Source organism: Mesoplodon mirus (assembly GCF_964341445.2).
Source record: "Mesoplodon mirus genome assembly, chromosome: 4".
NCBI lineage: Eukaryota > Metazoa > Chordata > Mammalia > Artiodactyla > Ziphiidae > Mesoplodon > Mesoplodon mirus.
In genome coordinates this window covers 42,588,869-42,616,508 of record NC_138979.1, presented here as the reverse complement: position 1 = coordinate 42,616,508, position 27,640 = coordinate 42,588,869, and the positions used below count along the sequence as shown (strand labels likewise).

The following is a 27,640-nucleotide window of genomic DNA, read 5'->3' as shown; positions in this document are numbered from 1 at the left end:
CCCTCCTTCCTTTTCACTTTTCCATTCATTCCACAGGTCTTTACTGACCATCTACTATGGACCATCTACCATCTAACTTTGCTTTGTTATAACATATTGCTTTGAGTAATGTATTACTTCGGAAGCCATGCTTTTTGGGGGGAGTAACAGGTTTTGCTAATAATGGTAATAATAGAGATAATGTGATAGTGTGAATGAAATTTTGATTTATTTAAAACTAAGAAATGTAGTAATTTTCAGTTCAGACCAGAAAATAGTTTCCTTCCTTGGTTTTTTTTCCTGGCCATAAGTTGTAAAAGGGATTCATGATTTCTAAAGTTAGTATGCTATTTATTGATAGTCTAGTATGTAAATGATTTTCTGTAGTATAGTCTAGTATGTAAATGAATTTGATAGTCTAGTATATAAATGAATTTTCTATAGTATTTCTGTTAGTATGTACTGATAAATTTATTTTCTGATTTAGAATTATCCCTGGATAGAGAATCTGAAGCAGGTACAGGATCATCAGAACATGAAGATGGAGAAAGAGAGGGAAGTCCTAGAACCTGTTCACTACCTAGTGTACCAATGCCACTGCCTACAGTCCTGCTTGATCGGAAGATCGAAATGCTGCTAACTGAATGGAATAAGAATCCTGACATGCTTTTTACTATACACCCGGTAGATGGTACCTTCCTAGTGTGGCATGTAAAGTATTTGGATGAATATAATCCTGGAATATTTAGACAAGTCCAGGTATATTTTACTGATGAAGCAATTTTTACACTTCTTAAAAAAGTAAAACAGTTGCTATTCAGATTTAGCAGGTTTTCAGAAATACTCAATGATTTTATTTTTGATAAGCAACTGAGAAGAGAATAACTTGCTACCAAAGGGGTCAATGACCACAGATTTTATAAACTTGATTAATTTAAGTAAAATGAATTTGGCTTTGAAATGTGATACTGAGTACTTGAATGTATGTGTATTCATTTTTTCTGGGAATTCACAATATTCTGAATAAACTTAAGAAACTACCCTAAAAATGTGACTCAGGATGAGTCCCCTCCACTTCTTCAGTTTTATTAATTAAATCTACTATCTTTATCAGTTATCTTTCTGAACAATATTTGTTTAGATTTATGGTTGTAGTCATCTAGAGATACAGGCAAGTTTCAAGTTTCAAATACTTGAAATTATTTCTTCGGTTTTCTCATAGGTGATGAATAGAGATATGATACTATATAAATAGAGGAAAAGGGTTAGACCATAATAAGGTCGAAAATGATATATTTTACTAGGAAGCTGAGGTTTGACATTTTGAAAATGGAAGTATTTTTGGAAGACTTTGAGAGGAGGCAGACTGCTTGCACTGAATCATGTAATTGTGTTTTTCAGGTTTCTTTTTCTTCTCGGATTCCTGTTGCATTTCCATCTGGTGATGCAAGCTCTCTTAGTAAAAATATCATGATGTATGCCTGTATAAATGCTACAAAAGATTCTCACCACACTCTGTTACACCAAGACATGATGGCTGAATGCAGTCCTCATGGATCACAGCTGCATTCTGGACCACACAGTACAAATATGAACATTTTAGCTCCCACAGTAATGATGGTCTCTAAACACATAGATGGCTCTTTAAATCAATGGGCAGTCACTTTTGCTGATAAGTCTGCCTTTACCACTGTTCTAACTGTATCTCACAAATTTAGATATTGTGGTCATAGATTTCACCTCAATGACCTGGCATGTCATTCAGTTTTACCATTATTATTGACATCATCTCATCATAATGCTCTGCTGACTCCTGAATCAGATTTTCAGTGGGACTCAGACAATAAATTAAGTAGATTAATGGATCCTGTAAGACACATAAAGGGTTCCTCGAAGCAACCTCTCAGAAATGCAGCAACACGTACATTTCACGACCCGAATGCCATCTACAGTGAACTTATTCTGTGGCGCGTGGACCCAATAGGACCTTTGTCATACACTGGAGGAGTATCGGAGTTGGCGCGAATTAACTCTTTACATACTTCAGCCTTCTCTAACGTTGCTTGGCTTCCAACTCTTATTCCTAGTTACTGTCTTGGTAAGTGTTCATTTTAATGGTGAAATTAATAAAAGCTTTAAAACAGTTATTTATATACAAAATGATTTATATTTGTCATTAGGAAGATTTTTAATAAGTATTCAGAATGTAGGCATCAGACTTAAGTTTAGAGTTTCTAGACTTTTGTTTTTCATCTTTTCCCTCTCATAACCTATTTGTTGAATTTTTTTGGTTAATAATTTTATTTCTATTAATTGTATCTGTGTTTCTGGGCCATGGTTATGTCTAAAAAGAGAAGTGTGAATATTTTTTCTCATACTTCAGCCAGTAATAAAAATAAACTATATATTATAATGCTAAGTGTTTACTTTCTCAGGCACATATTGCAATTCTGCGAGTGCTTGCTTTGTTGCTTCTGATGGCAAAAATCTGAGACTCTACCAAGCTGTGGTAGATGCAAGAAAATTATTGGATGAACTGTCAGATCCAGAATCTTCAGTAAGTATTTCCTAATCTTTATTAATATATCTAAGCTAATAAGGAATTCTCTTTTAATTTGTCTGGGACGTTTATTTGTTAGTTGGTGTTCAGGGAGTGAGCATCTGTTCTGGGCTCTGTGTGACTAGTTTGTTTTCTCTTAATTTGTGTTTCAATTTACATGAATCAAAATTACAGTCTGTTGGCTCTTTCACTGCTATGGCCCAGGTTCAGTCCCTGGTTGAGGAACTAATATCCCACAAGCCACACAGCGTGGCCAAAAAGAAAAAAAATTACAGTCTGTATATCACATCACACATCAATACGTTTTATATTTAAAGAAATAAATACGATTTTTTTTCTAAAATGTGATATTTTTCTTGACATTTTTCACTCTTTATTTTGGTTCTGTTAATCTTTTTTTGCTCAAGAAAGGTTTTAAGGCAGCTTTACCAACCTCTATGTTTAGGTTGGAAAATTTGAACTTTTCTGAGCTTGATTCACTATTTTAAAAGTCCTCTGGTTAGAATATGTTATCAGTGGGTGGCATTGTCTCATTCTGGTAGTTCTCTATTTGAACTGGAAGTCATGCATATTAGTCAGTACTCAGATTTGAATGGTGAATTTTCCATTTACCTATAAAAACGTGCCTTTTAATAAAATAACTGTTCTAATAAAAATGTTTCCAATATTGAAAATCAAAGACTGTTTTTGTTTTGTTTAATTTTAATATTTATTTATTTATTTATTTACTTACGTATGGCTGCATTGGGTCTTCATTGCTGCTCATGGACTTTCTCTAGTTGTGGCGAGCGGGGTCTACTCTTCATTGCGGTGCACAGGCTTCTCATTGCAGTGGCTTCTCTTGTCACGGAGCATGGGCTCTAGGCGCACAGGCTTCAGTAGTTGTGGCTTGTGGGCTTTAGAGCGCAGGCTCAGTAGTTGTGGCGCACGGGCTTAGTTGCTCTGTGGCATGTGGGATCTTCCCGGACTACGGCTCAAACCTGTGTCCCCTGCATTGGCAGGCAGATTCTTAACCACTGCGCCACCAGGGAAGTCCCTCAAAGACTGTTTTTGAATGTCTGCCATGTACCCCTAGACGTGTAGGGAATACAGTGTCTGCCTTTAAGGGGATTTAAATTTAGCAGAGGAGAGAAGTTATTATAAAAGGTTAAATAACAGTTTAAGACAGAAGCAGAGGTGTCTGAAGTTGGTATGTAATTAACTGCCAAACACTATTTCATAATTCAGGGGCAAGAGGGATCAGAGTAGGGTAGGCATAGAAGTTTTTATTAAGGACAGTATTTGAGTTCTTTTTTTATTTTTATTTTTTGTGGTACGTGGGCCTCTCACTGTTGTGGCCTCTCCCATTGTGGAGCACAGGCTCTGGACACGCAGGCTCAGTGGCCATGGCTCACGGGCCCGGCCACTCCACGGCATGTGGGATCCTCCCAGACCGGGGCACGAACCCGTGTCCCCTGCATCGGCAGGCGGACTCTCGACTACTGTGCCACCAGGGAAGCCCCTTGAGTTCATTTTTGATAGATTCATAAAGACAAATCCTTGGTCTTTGCTGAGTGATAGAATAGCCTGAGTGGATACAGGAAAGTACGTGTATAAATAAGGCTTGTTCCAGAAACAGTGGTAATTGGACTGAAGCCACAAGTTTGGCGTAGAGAAAGTCTAGAAAAGTAACATCTTTAAAATTATAGAGTTGGAAGATTTAAAGGTCCCCTAGTCTAACCAGCCATCTGATACTTTGTCTCTACCACATTCCTGCCAATTTGTCATCTGGCCTCCAAGGAGGGAAGCTCAACTCTAAACACAGCTGATTCTGTCTTTGAATTACCATCACTATTATATTGAAATTAAACTTGTAATCCTTAAATTCTACTTGTTAGCTTTAGTTCCATTTAGAATAAGTCTAAGATTTCTTACATGTGAGAGCACTTCAGACACCTATGTTGGAACCCCCCAATTTTTTTCCTCAGGCCAAACCTGCTGCTCCTCTGCCTATAAATTTATCTAACTGTTTTATATTTGACCCTGGTTACTTTCTGAGCAGCTTTCAGTTTGTTTATACACCTGGCATTGTAGGATCATTAGAATATAGCAGTATTGTGGCGTCTCTCAGTAGATGCTATTATGTTTGGGCAGGCACGCCACATTCTTTGTATGTAATTCATATTGAGCTGACTTTCAATTAAATATCACGGAGCCTTTTTTTTTTTTTTTTTTTGCTAGTAAGCCATTCTGTATTTGTGCATTTGAATTTGGGACCCAAATATAGACTTATTTCCCTATTACATTTCACCTTGCTAGGCTCAGCTCAACAGTACATCCTTTCAGTATCCTTTTGAATCCAGAATTATTGAATCCAGTGTTACTGCTTTATGACTTACCTCACTGGCCTATTTGATGAGTGCTGTTCTACATCTTCATCTAAGTCAATTACAGAAATGTTAAACAGTACCGGACTGAAGAAAGAACCTAGCAGTATACATTTGAAATCTTTCTCCATTTTTATTGTCTAGAATATTTCTCCAGCTTATCCCAAGGATTTGCATGAGGCAGCTTGTGGTGTACTTCACTGAAGTAAAATACACCCTGTCTGCCAAATCTTTTGCAGTCAAAAAAGGAAGTCAGATTTGTAGGAGATGATTGTTTTAATGTATAGTAGGTTGAATGTGTGTATCCTAATGTCTCTTGATGACTAAAGCGTTGTACTAGATAGACGTCAGGCTCTTTATTCTGACTTACAGAAGTATGTTATTTTCCTTTTTGAAAACTGGAACCTTTGCCTGTTTTTAGTCTTTTGGCTGTGGCAATCCCCATGATTTCTCAGAGAGAACATCCTCTGTGGTTCATTGTTCTCATTGGCAAAATTTCTCAATAACCTGGGCATTATTTTTTCCAGGAAAGTATAAATTCATTTAGAGCAGTTGGATACATTCTTGGAATTTTAAAATTTATCTTGGTCTTCTGCTCCAATGTACTTACCAATGTACTTTTTTTCTTTATTTCTTTTTTTTTTTTTTTTTTTTTTTTGCGGTACGCGGGCCTCTCACTGTTGTGGCCTCTCACGTTGCGGAGCACAGGCTCCGGATGCGCAGGCTCAGCGACCATGGCTCACGGGCCCAGCCGCTCCGCGGCATGCGGGATCTTCCCGGACCAGGGCACGAACCCGTGTCCCCTGCATTGGCAGGCGGACTCTCAACCACTGCACCACCAGGGAAGCCCTGTACTTTTTTCTTAAACCCTCCATTTTCATTATTTTTTTTAAAGTTAAAAAGTAATACTTATTCATTGTAGAAAATTTTTGGTCCTTTCTACTTTTGCAAGCTAAATTCTTGAAATAGAAGACCAGAGACAAAGTAGGGATTAGGAGTTCTTTATTATCCTGATCTTTATTAACATTAAACTGTCAGCCTCTGTTAATGAGCCTATCTTTCTCTTTCTACTCTGAAAACAATAATTAATTCAGAGACTTAATTTTTCAAACAAATCTTTAATTTTAGTATAGTTTTAGGTTTACAGAAAAGTTGGAGATATAGTGCAGAGTTCCCATATACCCCTATTGTTAACATCTTATGTTACCAGAATACATTTGTCACAACTAAGAAACTGTTATTGGTGTGATATGATTAATTAAACCCCAGACTTTATTAAGACTTAGCTGATTTTTTCCCACAAATGTCCTTTTCCACTAACATTCCAGGACTTCATCCACAAAACCATATTACATTTAGTTGTCATGTCTCCTAAGTCTTCTCTGATCTGGGACAGTTTCTAAGTTTTCTTCATCTTCATCAGCTTTTTCTCATGACCTTGACAATTTTGAGTAGTACCGGTGAGATATTTTATTGTATTTTCCCTCGACTTGGGTTTGTCTGCTATTTTTCTCATGGTTAGACTGGAGTTATGAGTTTTGGGGAAAAATACCTCAGGTGTGTGAAGTACGCTTCTTGTGTTACAGCAGGGGCACATGCTAACGATATGATTATTAGCATCTTCCCTCTTTTTTTCTTTTCAGCTGGAAATTTGTTAATTTATTGATGTTTTTAAAGAACCAGCTATTTGTTTCATTGAACTCTTTGGTTTTAATTTTCATTAGTATCTGCCCTATCTTTATTATTTTCTTCCTTATGCTTGATTTATTTTGGTTTTCGTTTACTAGGTTTCTTGAGATAGGAGCTTAGGTTCTGGTTTTTTTTTTTTTGGCTGAGCCATGCAGCATGTGGTATCTTAGTTCCTGGACCAGGGATCGAACCCGTCCCCCCTGTGGTGGAAGCGTGGAGTCTTAACCACTGGACTGCCAGAGAAGTCCTAGGAGCTTAGATTCTTTTTTTTTTTCTTTTCTTTTATTTATTTATTTATTTTATATAGCAGGTGGAGCTTACATTCTTGATTTGAAACTGTTCTTATTTTCTTTCTTTTTTTTAGGGAAGAATTACTCTTTAATTGAGGCTTTCTTTATACCTATTAACATCAATTTTTTATAAATGTATTTTCAAAAACATTTTTAAACATGTGCACAGTCTCAAAATTCAAACAGCATATACTGTACTGTTATTAAATAAAAATTCTGTATCACCTCCCCTACCCAAGTCCCACACTTTATTGGAAACCCCTTTAAACCTTTTGTTTTTAATTCTTTTGATAAGTTACCACCACAATTCTAAATGATATGCTTAGATTTCAGTTTCTTAATTTACTAGCAGTAGAAATCAAGTCATTTCCATCTTCTTTGATAGACAGGGAATTCAGCTTGCATTCCACTTGTCTCTCTCTCTCCACTGAGTTTTGCTAGTTGTATTAGTGTGTATGGTTTTTCTATTAGCTGCCTTTATACTTTTAAGTGATGTATACATAATCCTGTATTTTCGTTCCGTCTTCTTTACACAGTATCTCTTGTATCATCCCAAAGTAAAACGAAGAAAGTTGCACCCCTGCACTCACCCTTCCCTCCTCCTACTCTCAACTTGACTTCTGCCAGCTGGAGCGTTACCTTTACAATGTCTTTTATGACATGCACGTTCTATTCTATAACTAAAATTAGGTCTTATGGTTTGATTATGAAAATTGAAACTAGTAACCATCTAATTATAATTATGTAAATGTGATCATTTCAACTATTTGTCACTGATTTGTCACAGATTCTCTCAAGGGAGAAAGTCCAAAGGGTTAAATTCAAATGACCTTTCTTATATTCCATCAAGTGATCAGGCCACAGTTTTGCTCATCTTGTATTTGAATCAAAACTTTTTTCTCTAATTTTTCAGTTGTTTTCTTGGCATTTCTAATTTCTTGGGCTTCTTTTTTCTTGTTGAGAGGAAAAAAAAAAAACCTAAGTCTTCTTCCGCACTGGGCTAAGAGCTCCCAGCTTCTTAATTGTCCTGCCTGTTAAATCTTCCTCTTTCTCTTCTTGGAGGAATTCCTTTTAGGGTCTTTTGATCTGGTGTTTTAATTTGAGCTGTGTTTTTTGGGATGCTGCAGACGTGTCATCCTCTCCGTTTCACACCTGGAATTCCACCACTGTTTCCTGCACCATGAGCTGCTTTTCTCTCTCCTGTACTGTCAATAGATTACATCCTCAAATATTGTAAATTTTTTAAAAAGAAAGGTTGCCTGGTAGATAAGGATTCTGAAATCATTCTGAATCCAACATGGCTGGAAAAGTGTTTATTTTACCTTCATATTTATTTTTTTTAATATTTATTTATTTGGCTGCCCCGGGTCTTATTTGCGGCATACAGGCTCTTAGTTGTGGCATGTGGGATCTAGTTTCCTGAGCAGGGATTAAACCTGGGCTCCCTGCATTGGGAGCGCAGAGTCTTAACTGCTGGACCATGAGGGAAGTCCCTTTCCCTTCACATTTAATTGATAAGTTTGGCTGGATATTAAATTCTAGATTTAAGATCTTTCTTTTGCCCTCAGAAATTTAGAGACTGTTATTTCTGTCCTCCAGTGTTTTGATAAGAGGTCTTATACCTATAATACTCTTATTCTTTTAATAGTAACCCCTCCCTCTCTCTCTATCTTGATGCTTCTAGAACAGCAGTGTACAATAGAAATATAATGTGAGCCATACATGTAACTTAAAAGTTTTCTAGCAACCATTTAAAAGTGGAAAGAAACTGGTGATATTAATTATATAGCATATTTTCATTAATCCAATATATCCAAAATAGAATTTCAACATGCAGTGAATATTTTACATTATTATTTTTTTAACATCTTTATTGGAGTATAATTGCTTTACAATGGTGTTAGTTTCTGCTTTATAACAAAGTGAATCAGCTATACATATACATATATCCCCATGTCTCCTCCCTCTTGTGTCTCCCTGCCACCCTCCCTATCCCACCCCTCTAGGTGGACACAAAGCCCCGAGCTGATCTCCCTGTGCTATGTGGCTTCTTCCCACTAGCTATCTATTTTACATTTGGTAGTGTATACATGTACATGCCACTCTATCGCTTTGTCCCAGCTTACCATTCCACCTAGCCATGTCCTCAAATCTACTCTCTAAGTCTGTGTCTTTATTCCTGTCTTGTCCCTAGGTTCATTAGAACCACTTTTTTTTTTAGATTCCATATCTTTGTATTAGCATATGGTATTTGTTTTTCTCTTTCTGACTGACTTCACTCGGTATGACAGACTCTAGATCCATCCACTCACTACAAATAACTCAGTTTCGTTTCCTTTTATGGCTGAGTAATATTCCATTGTATATATGTGCCACATCTTCTTTATCCATTCATCTGTCTGTCGATGGACACTTAGGTTGCTTCCATGTCCTGGCTTTTGCAAATAGAGTTGCAATGACCATTGTGGTACATGACTCTTTTTGAATTTTGGTTTTCTCAGGGTATATTCCCAGTAGTGGGATTGCTGGGTCGTATGGTAGTTCTATTTTTAGTTTTTTAAGGAACCTCCATACTGTTCTCCATAGTGGCTGTATCAATTTACCTTCCCACCAGCAGTGCAAGAGGGTTCCCTCTTCTCCACGCCCTCTCCAGCATTTATTGTTTGTAGACTTTTTGATGATGCCCATTCTAACTGGTGTGAGGTGATAACCTCATTGTAGTTTTGATTTGCATTTCTTTAATGATTAGTGATGTCTTATCCATATTTAGAAGTAGACTTGAGAACTTAAAAAAAAAAAGATAAGTCACAATGTTGCCCTGCAAAAAGAAGTTTTAGTAAGCTGAAGTTAAATAAAAACTATTTAAAGAACTACCATCCAACCCAGCAATCCCACTACTGGGCATATATCCTGAGAAAACCATAATTCAAAAAGTCATGTAGTCTTTGGGGTGGGCTCAGCGGCGCAGGCAGGGCTACGGAGAGCGGTTGGCGGTCTGAGGCGGCGGCGGCCATAGGGAGGCCGCGGCGCCATGGCGGGCGGTAGACGCGCTCAGGCCGGCAAGGCGAGAGGCAGCGGCGTTCATCCTGTCCGCAGCGACCTTCTGCAGGGGCCGGGGGTGGGGAGGACTGCGGCGGGGGTCGTCCCGGGCAGCGCAGAGCGGCGGGGCGGGGCTTGCAGGCCGTCTGGGTGCAGAAGGCCTGGGCCACTGTGAGGAACCGCCGAATGCCGCTGGGCCCCGCCGCTGGGCCCCGCCGCCGGGCCTCTCGACGACCACGCTCCTGCGGGGCCCCGCCTGAGGAGGACGCGGCCGAGGTGGCTGCGAGGTCACGGGAGGGCGCGGAGGATGGAGGAGCGGAAGGAGGAGGGCGAGGCCGAGATCCAGGAGCATCGCCCGAGCATTGGTTCTTCAAGTGGGAGCGGCAGTGCCTGGCCGAGGACGAGCTGGACGAGCAGCCACCCCCCGAGCTGCAGGAGGAGGCGGCGGCCGCCGCGGAGCCCGAGCACAAGCAGCAGAAGCTGTGGCACCTGTCCCAGAACTCGGCCACCACTGTGGCCCAGCTCTACAAAGACCGAGTGTGTCAGCAGCCAGGACTTTCTGTCTGGCTTCCCTTCCAAAACGCAGCCACCGCCGTCACCAGCCTCTACAAAGAAAGCGTGGATACCCATCAGGGAAGTTGTGATATTGGAATTCAGATTGGCTATCAGCGACGCAATAAGGATGTGTTGGCTTGGGTTAAAAAGCTCAGAAGAGCTATTCATAAAGAAGATTTGATTAGCTTCCTGTGTGGAAAAGTTCCTCTACCACGAAGCTCCCCCAAGACTGACTGTAGTGTCCCCTAACCGAGCTACTTCAACGGAAACTAGCTCACCTGTGGAGATTGATTTGCAACCCTTCTGGGAAGCCATAGCTCTGCATTGTAAAGCCGTTTAAACATGTTTCTTTCGGAAAATGGTTAAGAGTGTGCCTATGGACCCAATTTCACATTTAGGTTTAGGTCCAGATATATTGTCTGTTTTTTGTCTGTTCTAGTTACTACTTGCTCTGGAAATGTTTAAATAGAATGTAAGCTAAGAACGTATATGGGCAATTTTTTGAATGTTAGCCAGCCTATCCTAAAAAAATGTTTTTAGAAAGTTAGTTTGAGCTGATTGGTGTTACCGTAACAGCACTTTTTGCAACATTGATTAGAATTTATTGCTTTACACGCTTATGTTGCACATGTTTCCTTACTCTTCTGAGTCAAAGAGGAAGTTCTTGTGTCTTAAGAATTCTATTGCATTTGTACTTACCTGGAGAGCCTAGTCAATGACAGGCAAGTAAGGTAGATAACTGCTGGGCTCGTTCTCATGGGAACTCCCTTTGATACCTTAGGTTATTGAGTGTGCCTGTAGAACTTGAGTGTTGATGACCCAAGAGGGAGTGGACAGATGTAAGAATAATTAAATTGACTTTCCTTCTGTCTGTTGTCCCTTCGGGCCTTGCTTTGATAGCCAGGGCTGTTAAAGAACAGGTCCATCACCATGTCCCCAGGCCAGACCTGACATAAAAAGGCATTTTGGCTGAGGGGTTTAAGTATTATTGGAGAAGCCTGAGGTATATAGTCAGTAAGTTTGTTGTTGCTTGTTCTCTAATACAGGCTTCCAGATAGAACTGGGAGAGGTACTTATAGGACATTCAATACTGCTGTAAAAATAAAACAACAAAATAATAAGACTTGGTTGAAGCCAAGATGAACACATGGATTGTGCAAGTGACTAAGCAGATAGAAGTAATTAGTGAGTTAGGTCATGAGTCCTGTTAAAAGTTAACATTTCTGAGCCATAGTGTAGGTCATCTAAAATAAAGTAATCTGGGGCTTCCCTGGTGGCGCAGTGGTTGAGAGTCCGCCTGCCGATGCAGGGGACACGGGTTCGTGCCCTGGTCCAGGAAGATCCCACATGCTGCGGAGCGGCTGGGTCCGTGAGCCATGGCCGCTGAGCCTGCACGTCCGGAGCCTGTGCTCCGCAACGGGTGAGGCCACAACGGTGAGAGGCCCGCGTACCGTAAAAAAAAAAAAAAAAGTATAAATAAATAAATAAAATAAAGTAAGCTGGTAATAAAAAACTGGGATATATACAAAGGGCTTCTATATCATCAATACTTTAATGCTTACAGAGATTCTTGTTCTCTTTGCCAAACATTGATTCTTTACCTGAAACCCCATTCAGAACATGGAGTTGGAAAAAGTGTTGTTTTTTTTCCCCCTCCTGATTGTGAGTTTGTTTACGATAAGTTAAAAACACAAAAACATTTTATTGCAAGAAAGTCCATGATGTATGGATGCAGTACTTAAGACTGCTTGCTGTTTCTAATATAGTGGAATAGTTGATGCCATCAGAAAGTTTGAAACCCAGGCAAAACAGAGATTGATCTGTTCCTACTGAATCACAGTTTCACATCTTTTACCATTAAGTTTGAAAAAAATTACTAGAAGTGTACATAGTTTGTCAGATTAATTTTAGTGCATGGTAGTATTTGATGGAGTTGTGTTTTCTTTAAGCATTTTCATTCCTTTGTCATCATGTGGGTTTATGATTCATTCCATATTTCTCTTGTTAAAGTGTCTTTTTTTCTGTATTATACTCTACTATAGAAGTTAGTTTTAAGAAACATAAATGCCACTCTTGTTACAAAGTCTTAAAAAAGAAAAAAAAAGTCATGTACCAGAATGTTCATTGCAGCTCTCTTTACAATAGCCAGGACATGGAAGCAACCTAAGTGTCCATTGACAGATGAATGGATAAAGAAGATGTGGCACATATATACAATGGAATATTACTCAGACATAAAAAGAAACAATATTGAGTTATTTGTAGTGAGGTGGATGGGCCTAGAGTCCGTCATAAAGAGTGAAGTAAGTCAGAAGGAGAGAAACAAATACCATATGCTAACACATATATATGGAATCTAAGAAAAAAAAAAAAAGGTCATGAAGAACCTAGGGGTAAGATGGGAATAAAGACACAGACCTACTAGAGAATGGACTTGAGGATATGGGGAGGGGGAATGGTAAGCTGGGATGAAGTGAGAGAGTGGCATGGACATATATACACTACCAAACGTAAAATAGATAGCTAGTGGGAAGCAGCCGCATAGCACAGGGAGATGAGCTTGTTGCTTTGTGACCACCTAGAGGGCTGGGATAGGGAGGGTGGGAGGGAGACGCAAGAGGGAGGAGATATGGGGATATATGTATACTTATAGCTGATTAACTTTGTTATACAGCAGAAACTAACACACCATTGTAAAGCAATTATACTCCAATAAAAATGTTAATAAAAAAAAAACAAACTAAGATTGTCACTTGGTCAAGAGACTGTCAAACTAAGAAGTTGTCTATATTGAAAACAAGATAATTGAAGTAGATGAAAAAAAGTGTTTACTTTCTTAAAGCTAGAAAAGTAAAATTATAATTAATCTTATTTTTGGTAAAAATAAACTTAAATTTAAAATATTGTGAATTTTAATATACTTACTTTTCAATTTTTAAATATTTTTCAACCACTTAATGTTCTGAAAAAAAATAACCATTAAAAAATGCATAAAAACATGTCTGTGCAGTTTTACTTTTGCCTTATGCTCCAATATGGCTCATCAAGATACTGCTGGATCCTGTATTTAACATTTTGCGGGACTTCCCTGGTGGTGTAGTGGTTAAGAATCTGCCTTCCAATGCAGGGAACATGGGTTCAACCCCTGGTTGGGGAACTAAGATCCCACATGCTGCAGGGCAACTAAGCCCATACGCCACAACTACTGAGCCTGTGCGCTCTGGAGCTCGCCTACTGCAACTAGAGAGAAGCTAGCGCGAGCAATGAAGAGCCTGTATACCGTGACTAAGACCCAACGCAGCCAAATAAGTAAACAAATGTTAAAAAAAAAGATTTTGCTATCTTATTCATTATGATTTTTTACATTAATTTTTATTTAAAAATATTGCATTGAGCTTCCCTGGTGGCACAGTGGTTGAGAGTCCACCTGCTGATGCAGGGGACACAGGTTCGTGCCCCGGTCCGGGAAGATCCCACGTGCTGCGGAGCGGCTAGGCCCGTGAGCCATGGCCGCTGAGCCTGCGCATCCGGAACCTGTGCTCCGCAACAGGAGAGGCCACAACAGTGAGGCCCGCGTACCGCAAAAAAATAAAAAAATATTGCATTAAGATATTATTTATCTTGATTATTGAGCTTTTGGTGCCCCCTTAAAATTGAGGGTGAAGTTGAGCAGGATCCTGTAGTGTTGAATAAGGCATTCGGTATCTCCATTGGTTATAGTGCTGGCAGAATAATTGTGGGCAGGGAAGGCACATCCTTAGCTGGAATAGGTATTCCTGTGAGGAGATCTCGGCCTTGGCTATATGTTGGAAGCAGCTGAGGAGCTTGTAAAATGCCTGATGATCAGATTGTACCCCAGACCAGTACGTCAATGTATGAAAGTGGGATCTAAACATCAGTGATCATTAAAGCTCCCCAGGTTGTTCAGTGTGCACCCAAGTCTGAGAACCATTGATCTGCAGCAGTACTTCTTAAACTTCAGGATGCACATGAATCATCTGGAGAGCTTGTTAAAATGCAGATGTATTAGCTTTGGGGTCTGGGAGTCTGCATTTATGAAAATCTGTTGCTACTGGTCTAGTGACCACACTTTAAGTAGCTAAGATTCATGGTGTGTTAGAGAAATTCCAGTGTTTTAATCTCACCAACTGTAGGCCACAGTTGAGTCCAGATTTCAAGTGGACAAACCCAGCAGACTGTTGGCACCACTTCCAGATGTCTGAGCTAACATTTTAAATCCTGAATCTTGGGTGAATATACCCATAACAATAAATTCAGCCCTACCCAAGCACATATTTTGTCCTCCTTTGTCTAATAACCCTATAATCTGTTCCCATTCATGCACTCTGGAATTCTGCTGATACAAATTGGAAAGATCCTACAACTCCGGTGTATATGCTGCTTTCCCATAGCCAACCTTGTACTTAGTCTCCTAGGCTAAGCTGGGATCTTATTCCTCTTAGTGGCCTGAAGGTAGTAAATAGTGGAGGTGGTGCTGAGGAGAATGGGCATCTCAGTTTTTTTTTTTTTTTTTTTTGTGGTACGCAGGCCTCTCACTGTTGTGGCCTCTCCCGTTGCGGAGCACAGGCTCCGGACGCGCAGGCTCAGCGGCCATGTCTCATGGACCCAGCCGCTCTGTGGCATGTGGGATTTTCCCGGACCAGGGCACGAACCCATGTCCCCTGCATCGGCAGGCGGACTCTCAACCACTGCGCCACCAGGGAAGCCCGGCATCTCAGTTTTTATGCTAGAGAATGCTGCTTGGAAGGAGGGAGAAGGAAAACTGCTTTTTTCAGCAGAAAGGTTTTGGCGTTTTGGGATTCAAAGTTAGGCTTCCTCTTAGTTTACACATCCCCATCCCAAGACACAGAGTCCCACTTCTCAACCTTTACCCTTATCTTCGACCTGGCAGGGTTGTACTTTTATATGGCATTGCATATCTGCAAACCATACACATAGGCATAGGGCTACATCCTCAGCCAGATCTCTCATGGAGCATTAAGGTTGCTAAATGAAGACATGTTCAAAGAACTAGATGCCTTGAAGTTATATACTGTTTACGTAAACACTATAGATTTTTTTCCTTAGTTAATTTTTAAAATGAGAATGAGTAAAGAAAGTTGAAATATTTCTTTGAATGTATGAATTGCCATTTGTTAGTCAGTGAATATTTAGAAGGGCCTTTAATGTCCGAGATGCTGTGTCATATTGACAGTAGATTCATATGTTGTTGATCATTAACTTTTTTTTTTTTTTTTTTTTTTTACAGAAACTTATTGGAGAAGTGTTTAATATTGTGAGCCAACAGTCTACTGCTCGACCTGGCTGCATTATTGAACTCAATGCAATAACCAACCAAGTAAAACCATGCTTATGAATTGGTGTTACTAACATACTTTATCCCAGAGTGCTTAATATGCATAAGATACACAGTTGAACCTTGAACAACTTGGGGGTTAGGAGCACTGACCCTTCTCACTATAGAAAATGCACGTATAACTTACAGTCAGCTTTCTGGATCCTCAGTTCTGCATCTGCATATACAGTTAACTGCAGATTGAGTAGTACTATAATAATTACTATTGAAAAAACTTCCCATGTAAGGGGACCTGTGCAGTTCAAGAGTCAACTATATTTCATTGCAGAATAGTTCTCTTGTTTGATACTAAATATAGCCAACTTCTCTTGATTTCCTTAGTGAAAATCTCCAATGATTTACGAATTCTTCTTCTCCAGTTGAATTGTATCTGTAGCCTTATTTCCTGTTTAAAGGTCATTTGATTCAGTCAGGGAAGCCATGAAGGAAAATACAGTACAGCTGCATAGAGGCCCGGTTTGTGGTTTTTCTTTTTATATTGTTATTCATTTCAACTCAGTAGATGGTGACATCAGCTTTAAGAGTGTTTGCTTTGTTAGGCTGAGTATTAGGTATTTTTATAAGATCCATTAAAATGAAGATGGAAGTAGGATCAAAGTATGCATTTACTTTCTAAGTACAGGTCTTTTGTGTAGGCAGTGTTCTTTCCTAGCCCCTACCTAGAAAAGAAGGAGAACCCTTCCCTCTACAGGGAGTTTGTAAATCCCATTATAGCCCTCATATTTGTTTCTTCAGGATCATGTTTGTGGACTGAAGGGGATAGAAGTAATATATTCATTCCAAATATGAAAAAAGGTTACTTTGATGAGGAAGTTACCAACTATTTTCAAACAAGGAAATGAAGAAAGAGCCAACCATATTTAAAAACAAATATAGTGTTATGTCATTATTTTTCCATGATGCCTTGCACATTCTGTTAGGGAAAATGTAATAATTTCCACCAATGTAGAGAAATTACCACATCAGCTCTTGGCAACAGAAATGCGGCTGCCAGACTCAAATTACTAACGCCTCCTAGGAAACCCTTAACTTGTGATTTCCTTTTTTTCACTCCATAGGGATATGGGAGAGTATTAGCTTCAGCCCATAAATGTCTTAATTTTTAATGAACTGCGAGTTAAATTCATTTCCCCAGTGTAGCCCCTTCTCTACTCTGTACCATGGGATATTATTACAGACCTCTTTCACCTAGCATTTTGCTTTTTACTTCATATTTTTTGAAGATTTTTCCCTTTCCATTTGTGGCTATCTTTATCACAAGGGCTGGTAAACTGCAAGCACTAATAAATGGCTTAGGCTTATAAATCATTCTGTGTTTCCAATGTGCTGTATGATTTCTATATCCATGAAAGCATCACCCTTCCCTTTTCTTTCATTTATTCTTCTTCCCTGGGGAAGGTGACCTTTTTTTAAAAAATTTTTATTAGTTTCTGCTTTATAACAAAGTGAATCAGTCATACATATACATCTGTTCCCACAGGGAAGGTGACCTTTTATGCTATGAATGTGAAGGGATTTTTTTATGTTTCTGTATGGAGAGATATAAAAATACCTTATCACTTTCATAAAAATTTTGTGGGTCAACCTAATGTCATAGTCATTTTATTTCCTTCTATCAATACTATGAAAGGAGGGTGATTTGCTTTATTCTCTAAGATTATAGCCCATCCATTCAGTGCCAAGATTATCATAGCTGCTTGCCTTCCTTGAAATCTGTGGGGCAGCCATCAAATTGTCTTGACCTACTTCCATAATAAGCTTTTGTTTGGATTTAGCCTTTCCTTGAATTTCAGTTCACTTTTGTGATTCTAAGTAGCTATTTGTGATTATCTTTACTCTTCTTCACTGTGAGATCCCAAACATGATTTTGTAGCATCAGCTGACTGTGATGTTTCATCTATTCTTTTAGAAATCTTAGTTACTTAAATGTAAATACATTTCTTCAGAGATGTGTTATTCCTACTGGCTGTTATAGGATCCTTCATAATTCCCACTAGACAGACTTACTGGAAGTACTTTGAGGACCTTTCTGGTTTGTTTTTTGTTTGTTTGTTTGTTTTGGTTCTCAAGTAGAATTAGAAAAAGAACCTATGGTAGTGTGCTTAATATGGTCTGCATGGCCTTCTCCAGCCAGTCATAAGACCTGATATTTTTGAACTCAGTGGCCTAGATTACTTGGTTTTTTTTTTTTGAGATGCAAACCTGTTGATTTGTTTTTACTAGAATTTCACAGTTCTGCTGATGACTATAGCATCTTTGAAAGTAATTTATCTGATGATTTTTTTCTCTTTTTCCACTCTAATTAGTCATTCTATAAAGAATAGAAATTGTTAGAGAGTTTTTTTCTTCTATTTTATTTTTTTTATTTTTATTTTTTTTGCTGTACGCGGGCCTCTCACTGCTGTGGCCTCTCCCGTTGCGGAGCACAGGCTCCGGACACACAGGCTCCGCGGCCATGGCTCGCGGGCCCAGCCGCTCCGCGGCACGTGGGATCCTCCGGGATCGGGGCACGAACCCGTGTCCCCTGCATCGGCAGGCGGACTCTCAACCACTGCGCCACCAGGGAAGCCCTCTTCTATTTTATATTAGGGTTCTTGGGGAGGTAGTGGGTGGAAGATACAGAATTTCAAAGATAAAACTTTACTTTTTTCATATTTGTAGTGTGGCTCAAATACACAGTTGCTTCATGTGTTTCAAGAAGACTTCATTAGAGGATATAAGCCACATAAGGAAGACATGGAGAAAAAGGAAACAGAAATATTTTTTCAACCATCACAAGGTACTTTTAAAAAATAGTCTTGAGTTCAATACCTTAATCTTAGAAAACCTCCAAACTTTCATTGAGTGTGGATCTTTATATCAAAAGTCATCACTCATGATTTTTGGCAAATACACTAGTTCTATCAGAATTGCTTTTTTGTAAGTGAAGAACACATGAGGGTAAAAATTATATTTTGAAAGACAAGTTCTCTGGTGACATAGCCTTTTGCCAAGAAATGTTATTTATGAAACCTAGTTTAATTGTTTAAAAACTTAACTTCATTTGTTCAACTCTACAATTAAATTATTTTGATTGGTAATAAGTATCCCTCTGGTATCTTAAGGAAGCCAATTAATATAAGTTTACTAAAGATTATTGATAAATATAGGAGGGAGATATTATGTTGTTTGGTATACCAGGAAGCTTAGGTACGCTTAGGTATTATGTTGTATGGTATACCAGGAATTAAAGGTACCATCTCATATTTTTCCTCTCTGAAGGGTTGTATTTCTTTCTTCTTCTTGTGAAAGAAAGTAGTTCTCCTAAGACCTTCCAAGAACAAACCGTATGATATTTAAACTTTATTATTTAGCTTTAAATATTCCTTTTAGAAGTTATACTTTGTACTTGTAAAACTTTCATGTTCTATTTGAAAATGAAATTTGAAAATAGAACATACTGAGTAGAATACTTTCTGTTTGAAGGTAGGAAAGACATGTCCTACTTTAAGAATTCATTTTCTGTGATTAATAGTTTTTAGTTTATAAAGGGTTTCCAGATACTTTATCTCATTTGGTTATAGATTGTGAGTATCTAGAAGGACATATTTAATTTTCTTAGTATAGCTTTTATCACAGAATTATGTATAGTCATTTATGGAAGGTATTTCTACTGAATTTGTACAGTTAATTTCATTTTCTTTAGTGGAAAATCAGAATGAGTTCTGTCTTCTGTGAGGCTTAGCTCAAACATCTTTTCACCCCTCAGACTAATAATTTTTTCCCTTTCATGCATCTTTCTTCATAGATCAGAACTTTTCTTCTTTCTAAGTTATTCAGTTGTCACGTTCAGTTTTATTTCACTGTCACTATAGCATAACAGTACTGTATAGATTTAAAATGTGCTTTTCCATAGTATTTCACCTTTACTTGGGTTAAACTTTTTTATATGCTTTCCTGCAAATCTAACTATCAATTATCATGCTACTTCTAACAGGGAATACATGCCAACCTACTAGAAAACAATGCTTATATAAGGTTGGTATTTTTTAAGTAATGTTTTTAATTGGAAGACCTGGATTTAAAAATATTATTTTATTTCCCTCTTTTGAGATATATATATTTATATTTTTTGGCTTGTGAGATCTTAGTTCCCCAACCAGGGATCGAACCCGGGCCCATGGCAGTGAAAGCACCAAGTCCTAACCACTGGACCGCCAGGGAATTCCCTTGATATTTCTTTTTCTTTTTCTTTTTTTCTTTTTGTTGGGGGTATAGTTGCTTTACAATGTTGTGTTAGTTTCTGCTGTACAGTAAAGTGAATCAGCTATATGTATACATATATCCCCTCTTCTTTGGATTTCCTTCCCATTTAGGTTACCGCAGAGCACTGAGTGGAGTTCCTTATGCTATATAGCAGGTTCTCATTAGTTATCTATTTTATACATATTAGTGTATATATGTCAATCCCAGATATTTCTTTATGTCACTGTGAAATCAGGCTGAAAGATTTCCCGATGCTTTTCTTGGTTTTCCTTTAATTTTTGTACAAAGTTTCTCTTGATTTTGTAGCTGTTTCCTTAAGGGACTTGAAATGTGTATTTCTCCTCTTCCGTGACCCTGCTGTATTTTGTGCTTTCTAAGTTTTAGTTAAAAATTAATTACTCTTAATTAAGAAAAGTGCCAGTTACAGACAAAAGTAGAGTGCGTAAATGAACCTTCCTATGCCCATGACTTAGATTAATGATTTTAAGATTTTGTCACCTGCTTTACCTACCCTATTTTCTTTTCTTTTCCTTTTTCATGAAATATTTTAAAGCAAACTCAGCCATCATGTTGTTTCGCTCCTTTGTACTTTATGCATTTCTAAAAATGACTTGCTTACATGTGTGCTGTTATCACATTGATAAAATAACAAAATTTCTCAGAATTCTGTAATAATTAGTCCATAGATTTACTTCATTTAATTGTCTCAAAAAATGTCAGGGTTATTTGTTCTTAATTTGTTTGGATCCGTATCCATATAGAGTCCACACATTGTGTTTCATTTTTTAAGAGTCTTTTAAGCTAAAGTAATCCCCCTTTATACTCTTATCATGCCACAGACTTGTTTTAGAGAGAGTTATTTTATAGGAATTTCTCTGACCAGTTACTTGTGACGTCATTTAAAATTTTTCCTGTAAAGTGCAACTTACCTCTGTAGACCTGATTTGACCCAGGTTCAACTTCCTAGGTGTTGCTTTGTTCATCATAGAAGGTCATAAGAAAGAACATAATGTTAGGATGTCTCATTTTTAGTGATGCTAAGATTCAGAAAATTCACCTGGTGGCACCAGTGTAGAATTTGCCAGCAATCTATTATCTCATGGTTTCTTCCATTGATATTGTTGCTTTCCATTCAATTATTTCATTAAGGATTGCACAAGTGTGATTTTCTAGTTTTATCAGTTCTCATTTATTTATTAGCTGGAAAGCATTTGTAAGGAAAAGCTTTCCCTTATCAATGGCAGCTTTTTGGCTATTTTGAAATAGAGTTATTTTTAGGAAAGCGAGAGTAAGTGCTTAGTTCTTTCCCTTTAATTGATGATTTCAAAGGAGTTTGTGCCCAGGTTGCTGCCAGTGGTTACGGCTGAATTTATTGTTGTTGTTGTCTTTCTTTTTATTTTGTGAATCATTATGAACCCATTTTGGAAAAACTACTGAAGAATAATACACATACAAAGATATACTCCTATCAGTCATGAACTTTTATGTACTTAGCATATTTCAGTCAGTTTGCAGTCATAATTCTAATGCTTGCATTGTCTTGTATTAGGCTAGTGAAGACCCTTTCAAGTTGGTCCTGAGTCCTTTTGACACAACCTCATTATTTTTGATAGTTTCCTTTCTTTCAGGCACAGCAAGATATGCCAGGCTTATCTTGTAGATAGCCTTTGCAAGAATGGAGTCATCCCTCCAAACTGTTCCTTTCAATGGAGCATGGTATTTAGAGGCCACAGTTTGAGTTTTAGCAGTGCTCATTGCCAATGAGTTTCCATTATGGGTTTTCTTTTTTTTTTTCTCTCCTTTTTCTCCTCCCTCCCTTCCTTCCTTCCTTTTTTATCAAATGAAAGGGTCTTTAAATTCTATACTGCTTCACAATTTTCAAAAGTTTCACACCCATAATTTCATATAATGTATAGGTTTTCATTTTTAAAGAAAGTTTTTGTTGTCCTTTGTAGATCTCATTTTCATATATGAAAAATGCAGTTGTCAGTAGGGAATATTATGTTCACAAATAATGTCTTTTCATAAAAAATGCATAAATTTTCTAAAAAGTCTTTCCTGAACCACCATCATTGGCCCTCCACCCATAACTATTAATTTTTTTAAAAAATACTATTTTACCTACAGAAAAAGCAGGATAGATGTTTAGTTCATTCTTTCCATTTAATTGCCAATTTTCCAATTAAGGAGTTAGTGCCCCAGTTACTTCAGGGGTCATCCAGTGAGGCTGACTTGCTCCTGTTCTTTTTCTCCCTCTCTTGCTCTTGCATTCTCTGTGTCTTTCTCTTCCTTTCTCTCTTCCTTTCAGTTCTTCCTTCTGGTCCTCTGTCCTTCCTTTCCTTTTTTTCTTATGTGCCCTCTCTCTTTTGGTATTCTTATGAACTCAATGAGTTTTAATAAATTGTATTCATTTTTATTCTTTGATGCTCAAATTGTCCCATCTTTGACCAATAGGTATCCCTTCATGTTCACTTTTGTACTTTTGATGTAGCCCTGTTAGTCTTTGATAGCCACCTAACTTTTAGCACAAAAGTTATATAAAACTGCTTCTATACATCTATTCTTCCCTTTCCTCCCAACTTCTATACATATCAAGAGATTTTGTTTAAAATGTCTTTCTCTTAACCCTATAGAAACACGTTAACTTAAATATTCTTTTCCTTTAACAATAGGATATCGACCACCACCATTTTCAGAAAAGTTCTTTCTAGTAGTAATTGAAAAGGACAGCAATAATTGCTCTGTTCTCCATATGTGGCACCTTCATCTTAAATCTGTACAGGCATGTTTAGGTAAGTAATTATATTACAGTTTTATGTAGAGATGATACGAAATAAATTCATTTTACTGGATATGCTTTAGGTTGGTTAATTCTTTAAAATGAAAATCCAGTGAACTGTAAATTGAGTTGCTGAATTGAAGTATGTATAGGCCAAACTTCTAATTACAAGGCCATAAATCATTAATGAAACGGGTTAATCTAAAAGCAAACCAGTCAACGGGCACATTAGACATATTGAAAAAAAAAGATTGATTTATTTTTTAATTAGTATTTATTAAATGCCTATTATGACTCTGTTCTAGATACCATGTCTCTATAAATCAGTTTTGCCCATAGAATTAATATTGTATTTTTTTGTTGGTTAATACACACTGCCATCTGATACCATGCACATTAGCTTTAGCATCACTAAAAGAAGGAGATTTGCTATTTAGAAAATGTGATTGAGCATCTGCCGTTCAAAGGGGGAACTGGTTTTGTAGAATGTTAGGAAATGCAGCAGTGATTAAAAACAATATTTCAGCCATGCTTTTGCTCTACATATTCACATTGATGTCTTAGCAAATTAGAGGATCTGTAATATGAAGTACAGAAATTGATTATGAATCTTTCTTTTTAAAACAAACTTACTTTTTGAGAGATTCTTGTTTAAATGAAGAAATGCATAGTTAGCCATATCAAACTGAATCTACTTTAAACTGATTAGCCCAAAATATTTGAGTTTTGAAAATATTTTATTATTTCCGATGGTTACATAATTTTAATGATTTTATACATGCTAAACATTTAATACAGAGAAATAATAATGTATATGTCTTTTGTTCTCTTTGTAATCCACATTATCACATAACTGTGTAAATAGCAGTTCTAACTGGGCTATGAACTAGGACTGGAAAAGCCAAATGATTCAATAGAACCTTTACCTGTGCCTAGTTGAGCCTAATCTTCTTGTGGTAGGAGGAATCCAAAAAAAAATTCAAAGCCTTTGGTATTAATTCTTGGCGTTACATGTTGTTCCACAGGAATGCAAGGGTAGAGGGATCTATTGATAAAAGCTTGTCAGGAAGAGAATTTTATTTTTATTTTTTTTAATTGAGGTAACATTGGTTTATAAAATTATATAAGTTTCATGTGTATAGCATTCTAATTTGACTTCTGTATACAGTACAGTGTGCTCACCACCAAAAGTATAGTTTCCATCTGTCACCATAGAGTTGACTCCCTTTACCCATTCTGCCCTTCCCCACCCCCTTTCCCCTCTGGTAACCACCAATCAGTTCTCTGTATCTATGTGTTAGTCTTTGTTTTGTTTTGTTTGTTCACTTACTACTTTTAAAAACTATTCCACATATGAGTGAAACCATGCAGTACTTGTCTTTCTCCGTCTGACTTATTTCACTTCGCATAATACCCTCCGGGAAGAGAATTCTTAACCCACCAGAGAATATAGTGTTTTCTAGAGTTGGGCACAGAGCCAGGAATGGTTCTGAAGAGATTAATAGAGGTAGCAACAGATCCTTGTGGTGGGATAGGAATCATGTGATGCCTTCTGTCCCCCTGCTTATGAAGAAAGTATCCCACTGCAGTTCCCCTCAGGTCTGGGCTAGTGTAGAGTTGCCTTGCTTACTCTGTGACAGCAGTAAAAGGTCACAGACAGTAAGATTACAGTGGAAGCAAACAAATCATATGCTGTCTTTAGCTTTGACATAAAGCATCTATCTTGTGGTTCTAAAATGTGCAGCAGATTTAACATGGTGTACATTGCCATTCAAGCTGATATGTGAATTTAGCAGTGTGTTGAAAATCCTGGCAAAGGGTGAAGTCATAGACTAGACTTACATTTAGGTGGGGAAGGAACATTTGGAGTACCTTCTAGGTACCAGGCACTGAGATAGGTACTTTATATATGTGAGATAGATGTTACCCTCAGTTTACTAATGGAATAATATTAAGTAACTTGACCAAATGACACATCTAGTTTGTCACACACCAAGTTTCAAAATTATGTCTTCTGGCTTTAAAGCCTTTCTTTTGCTTTTTCCCCCTGCTCTTATTTTCTTTCTTTGCATGAGATATATGCATTAGAAAATTGCCTGGTTTACAGAAAGAGAAATGATTCAATTCAGCCTTATTTTGCAGGTGAGAAAATAGCTAGAGATGATGAAGTACCTTGCTTAAGGCAACATATCTAGTTAGTTTTAGAGTAGGAGTAGTATTTCTGTCTTCTGACTACTGATTCAAGTTTGTCGTCTTATTCTGTTTTACAAAAAATGTTTTCACATTTCTTATTTAGTGGTCTGCCATTATAAAAGAGATTGACATATTTAAAATCCACCAGAAGCAAAAGGGGATTGATTATTATCTCTCCGTATTCTGGTGCTACTCAGGATGTATAAAGCTAATAAGACCTCATCCTTGCCCTTGATGAATTCATAGTCTAATGGGGGGAGGGAGATGGACATACAAATAAATAAATGTGATGCAAAGTATCTCTTACATGTAGCAGAAGCACAGATAACTAAATCTGCTTAGAGATTTACACTCCACCTGAATGTGAAAGCTGGAAGCTTTTTGGACAAAGATCAAGGTCAATATGCTTACAAAGCCATTCAACTAATACTATCTTAAATTTGTTTCGAACTTTTATATGTTCTTTTTGGGGTTTTTTTTGCGGTACACGGGCCTCTCACTGTTGTGGCCTCTCCCGTTGCGGAGCACAGGCTCCGGACGCGCAGGCTCAGCGGCCATGGCTCATGGGCCTAGCCGCTCCGTGGCATGTGAGCTCTTCCCGGACCAGGGCACGAACCCGTGTCCCCTGCATCGGCAGGCGGACTCTCAACCACTGCGCCACCAGGGAAGCCCTATATGTTCTTGAGATCTTGTTTATTATCTTGTTTCAGCACTTGATAGTTAGTAGGCTGGTATTTTAGTGTCTTCTTTACCGCTAGCTAATTTTATGACCTACGGAAAATCATTAAGCTTTCCAAGTTTAAATTTCTTCATCTATTGAGGCAGTACCTTGTTATTTCTCAAAGTTTGATTTATGACCCATCTGTTTCAGAAACACCTTGGCTGCTTATTAATGCAGATTTATGGGATCTACCCCAAAACAACTGAGTCAGTGTTTCTGTGGCTAGGCCTGAGAACCTTCATGTTAAAAGTTCCTCAAGCTTTTGATGTGTTTTGAGAATACTGGGCTAGAGAACTTGTTTTTTTTCTAGATCTTACATGTTGTGATTCTTCACTGACAATATCCCTGTGATGTAATTGCTGATGCTAAGAAAGAGTAAAATAGTTTTAAAAAAATTCTATCAAGGTAACTGAGCAAAAGTTTGAAAATTGATCTTGTCTCCAGAGCACTTTTAAGAAACCATGTTTCTTAAATCATCACAAAATATTATACTAGCTCATGTATATAGTGATGATACTATATATATTTCATAATTTCATAATTTATTTTCAAAGCTAAAGCTTCAGAAGGTGTTTCATCAGAGAGTCTACTTCCAGTCCCTGGACAGAAGAACATAGACTCTTCTCCAGAAACCTCTCCTAGTGTGAGCCCCATGCCACATTCTTCATCAATTGCCAACCTTCAAACTGCTAGTAAACTGATTCTGAGTTCCAGACTGGTATATAGCCAACCTCTTGATCTCCCAGTAGGAGTTGAAGTAATAAGAGCAACGCCTTCAGCAGGTAACATAAATTTAAGACCGGACAGTTGTAGCTCAGAGCAATCTTCAGTGCATAAAATGGGTGAACTCTTCTGAAATATGTGCAGAGTTAACACTGAGATAAAGATTTGTTTTCTACTAATGATACCTCTGTTTAGAAACATGTCTATTTTAGAAATAATTTCCTGTGATAAATGTAATCAGCTTGACAGAAAATACTGTGAACATTTTAATGCAAGGTTTCTTGCCTACGCTGTGATTTCCTATAAATAGGAATACTGTGATAGTGAAATTGGAAAGAAAAATATGGTCATATGTGAATTATTGAAGCTTTTTTTTTAATTAAGGCTTTTCATCCACAGTATTGCTATCATTAAGTATGTTTGACCAGGAGTTGGCAGATACTTTGGGGGAAAAATATAGGATACAAGATTAGAGTTTGGTTTGCCTAGAGTGATACTGACATTAGCAAGGTTGGTAAAATAGTTTAAAGAGCAGGACTGGCATCTGTATTTTAAAATGTTCTGTCATTGTGGGGCTTCCCTGGTGGCACAGTGGTTGAGAGTCCGCCTGCCGATGCAGGGGACATGGGTTCGTGCCCCGGTCCGGAAGATCCCACAGGGCCCGTGAGCCATGGCCGCTGAGCCTGCGCGTCCGGAGCCTGTGTTCCGCAACGGGAGAGGCCACCACAGTGAGAGGCCCGCATACCGCAAAAAAAAAAAAAAAAGTTCTGTCATTGTGGAATTTGAATTGAGGAGTTCCTCGAATAGTGTTTTGGGGAATCAGAATTGGAGGTTCAAGACTATTCCAATTACTGGTGAATGATTTTGAGTATGAGGTTCTCTTACTCATCCCTAACACAGGTTTGGAATCAGAGTTGGAAAGACCACATTAAGAGTTTACTCTGGGCTTTTGTGGCAGGTGCAGATTTAGGTCAGCTTTTGAATCTTTCAAAGTATTTGGAAAGTTTAGGATATACTCAAATAAGTTTATTGGAATTAATAATGATAAATTACATTTTGCAGGGACTCTGTAAAATGCTTTCAAATGTCTTGTTGGACAGTAAAACTCCAAGGGAAGTAGTAAC

The 27,640-nt window shown here is 37.9% G+C and overlaps 1 protein-coding gene and 1 pseudogene across 4 annotated transcripts in view; both read left to right on the top strand.

The window, feature by feature from the left end:
• Positions 1-27,640, top strand: part of DMXL2 (Dmx like 2) — a 174,489-nt gene that overhangs the window by 69,091 nt on the left and 77,758 nt on the right. For all 3 annotated transcript variants that reach the window (XM_082620084.1, XM_082620083.1, XM_082620085.1), the window contains 7 exons: positions 467-738; positions 1,381-2,077; positions 2,415-2,536; positions 15,748-15,837; positions 18,517-18,634; positions 22,773-22,892; positions 26,348-26,575. In XM_082620084.1, the coding sequence (XP_082476210.1) occupies positions 467-738; positions 1,381-2,077; positions 2,415-2,536; positions 15,748-15,837; positions 18,517-18,634; positions 22,773-22,892; positions 26,348-26,575 (1,647 nt within the window). The remainder of the gene's footprint in view (positions 1-466; positions 739-1,380; positions 2,078-2,414; positions 2,537-15,747; positions 15,838-18,516; positions 18,635-22,772; positions 22,893-26,347; positions 26,576-27,640) is intronic.
• LOC309802241 (HUWE1-associated protein modifying stress responses 1-like) lies at positions 10,110-10,818 on the top strand (annotated as a pseudogene). Its single transcript has one exon. The product of its transcript is annotated as an HUWE1-associated protein modifying stress responses 1-like (transcript).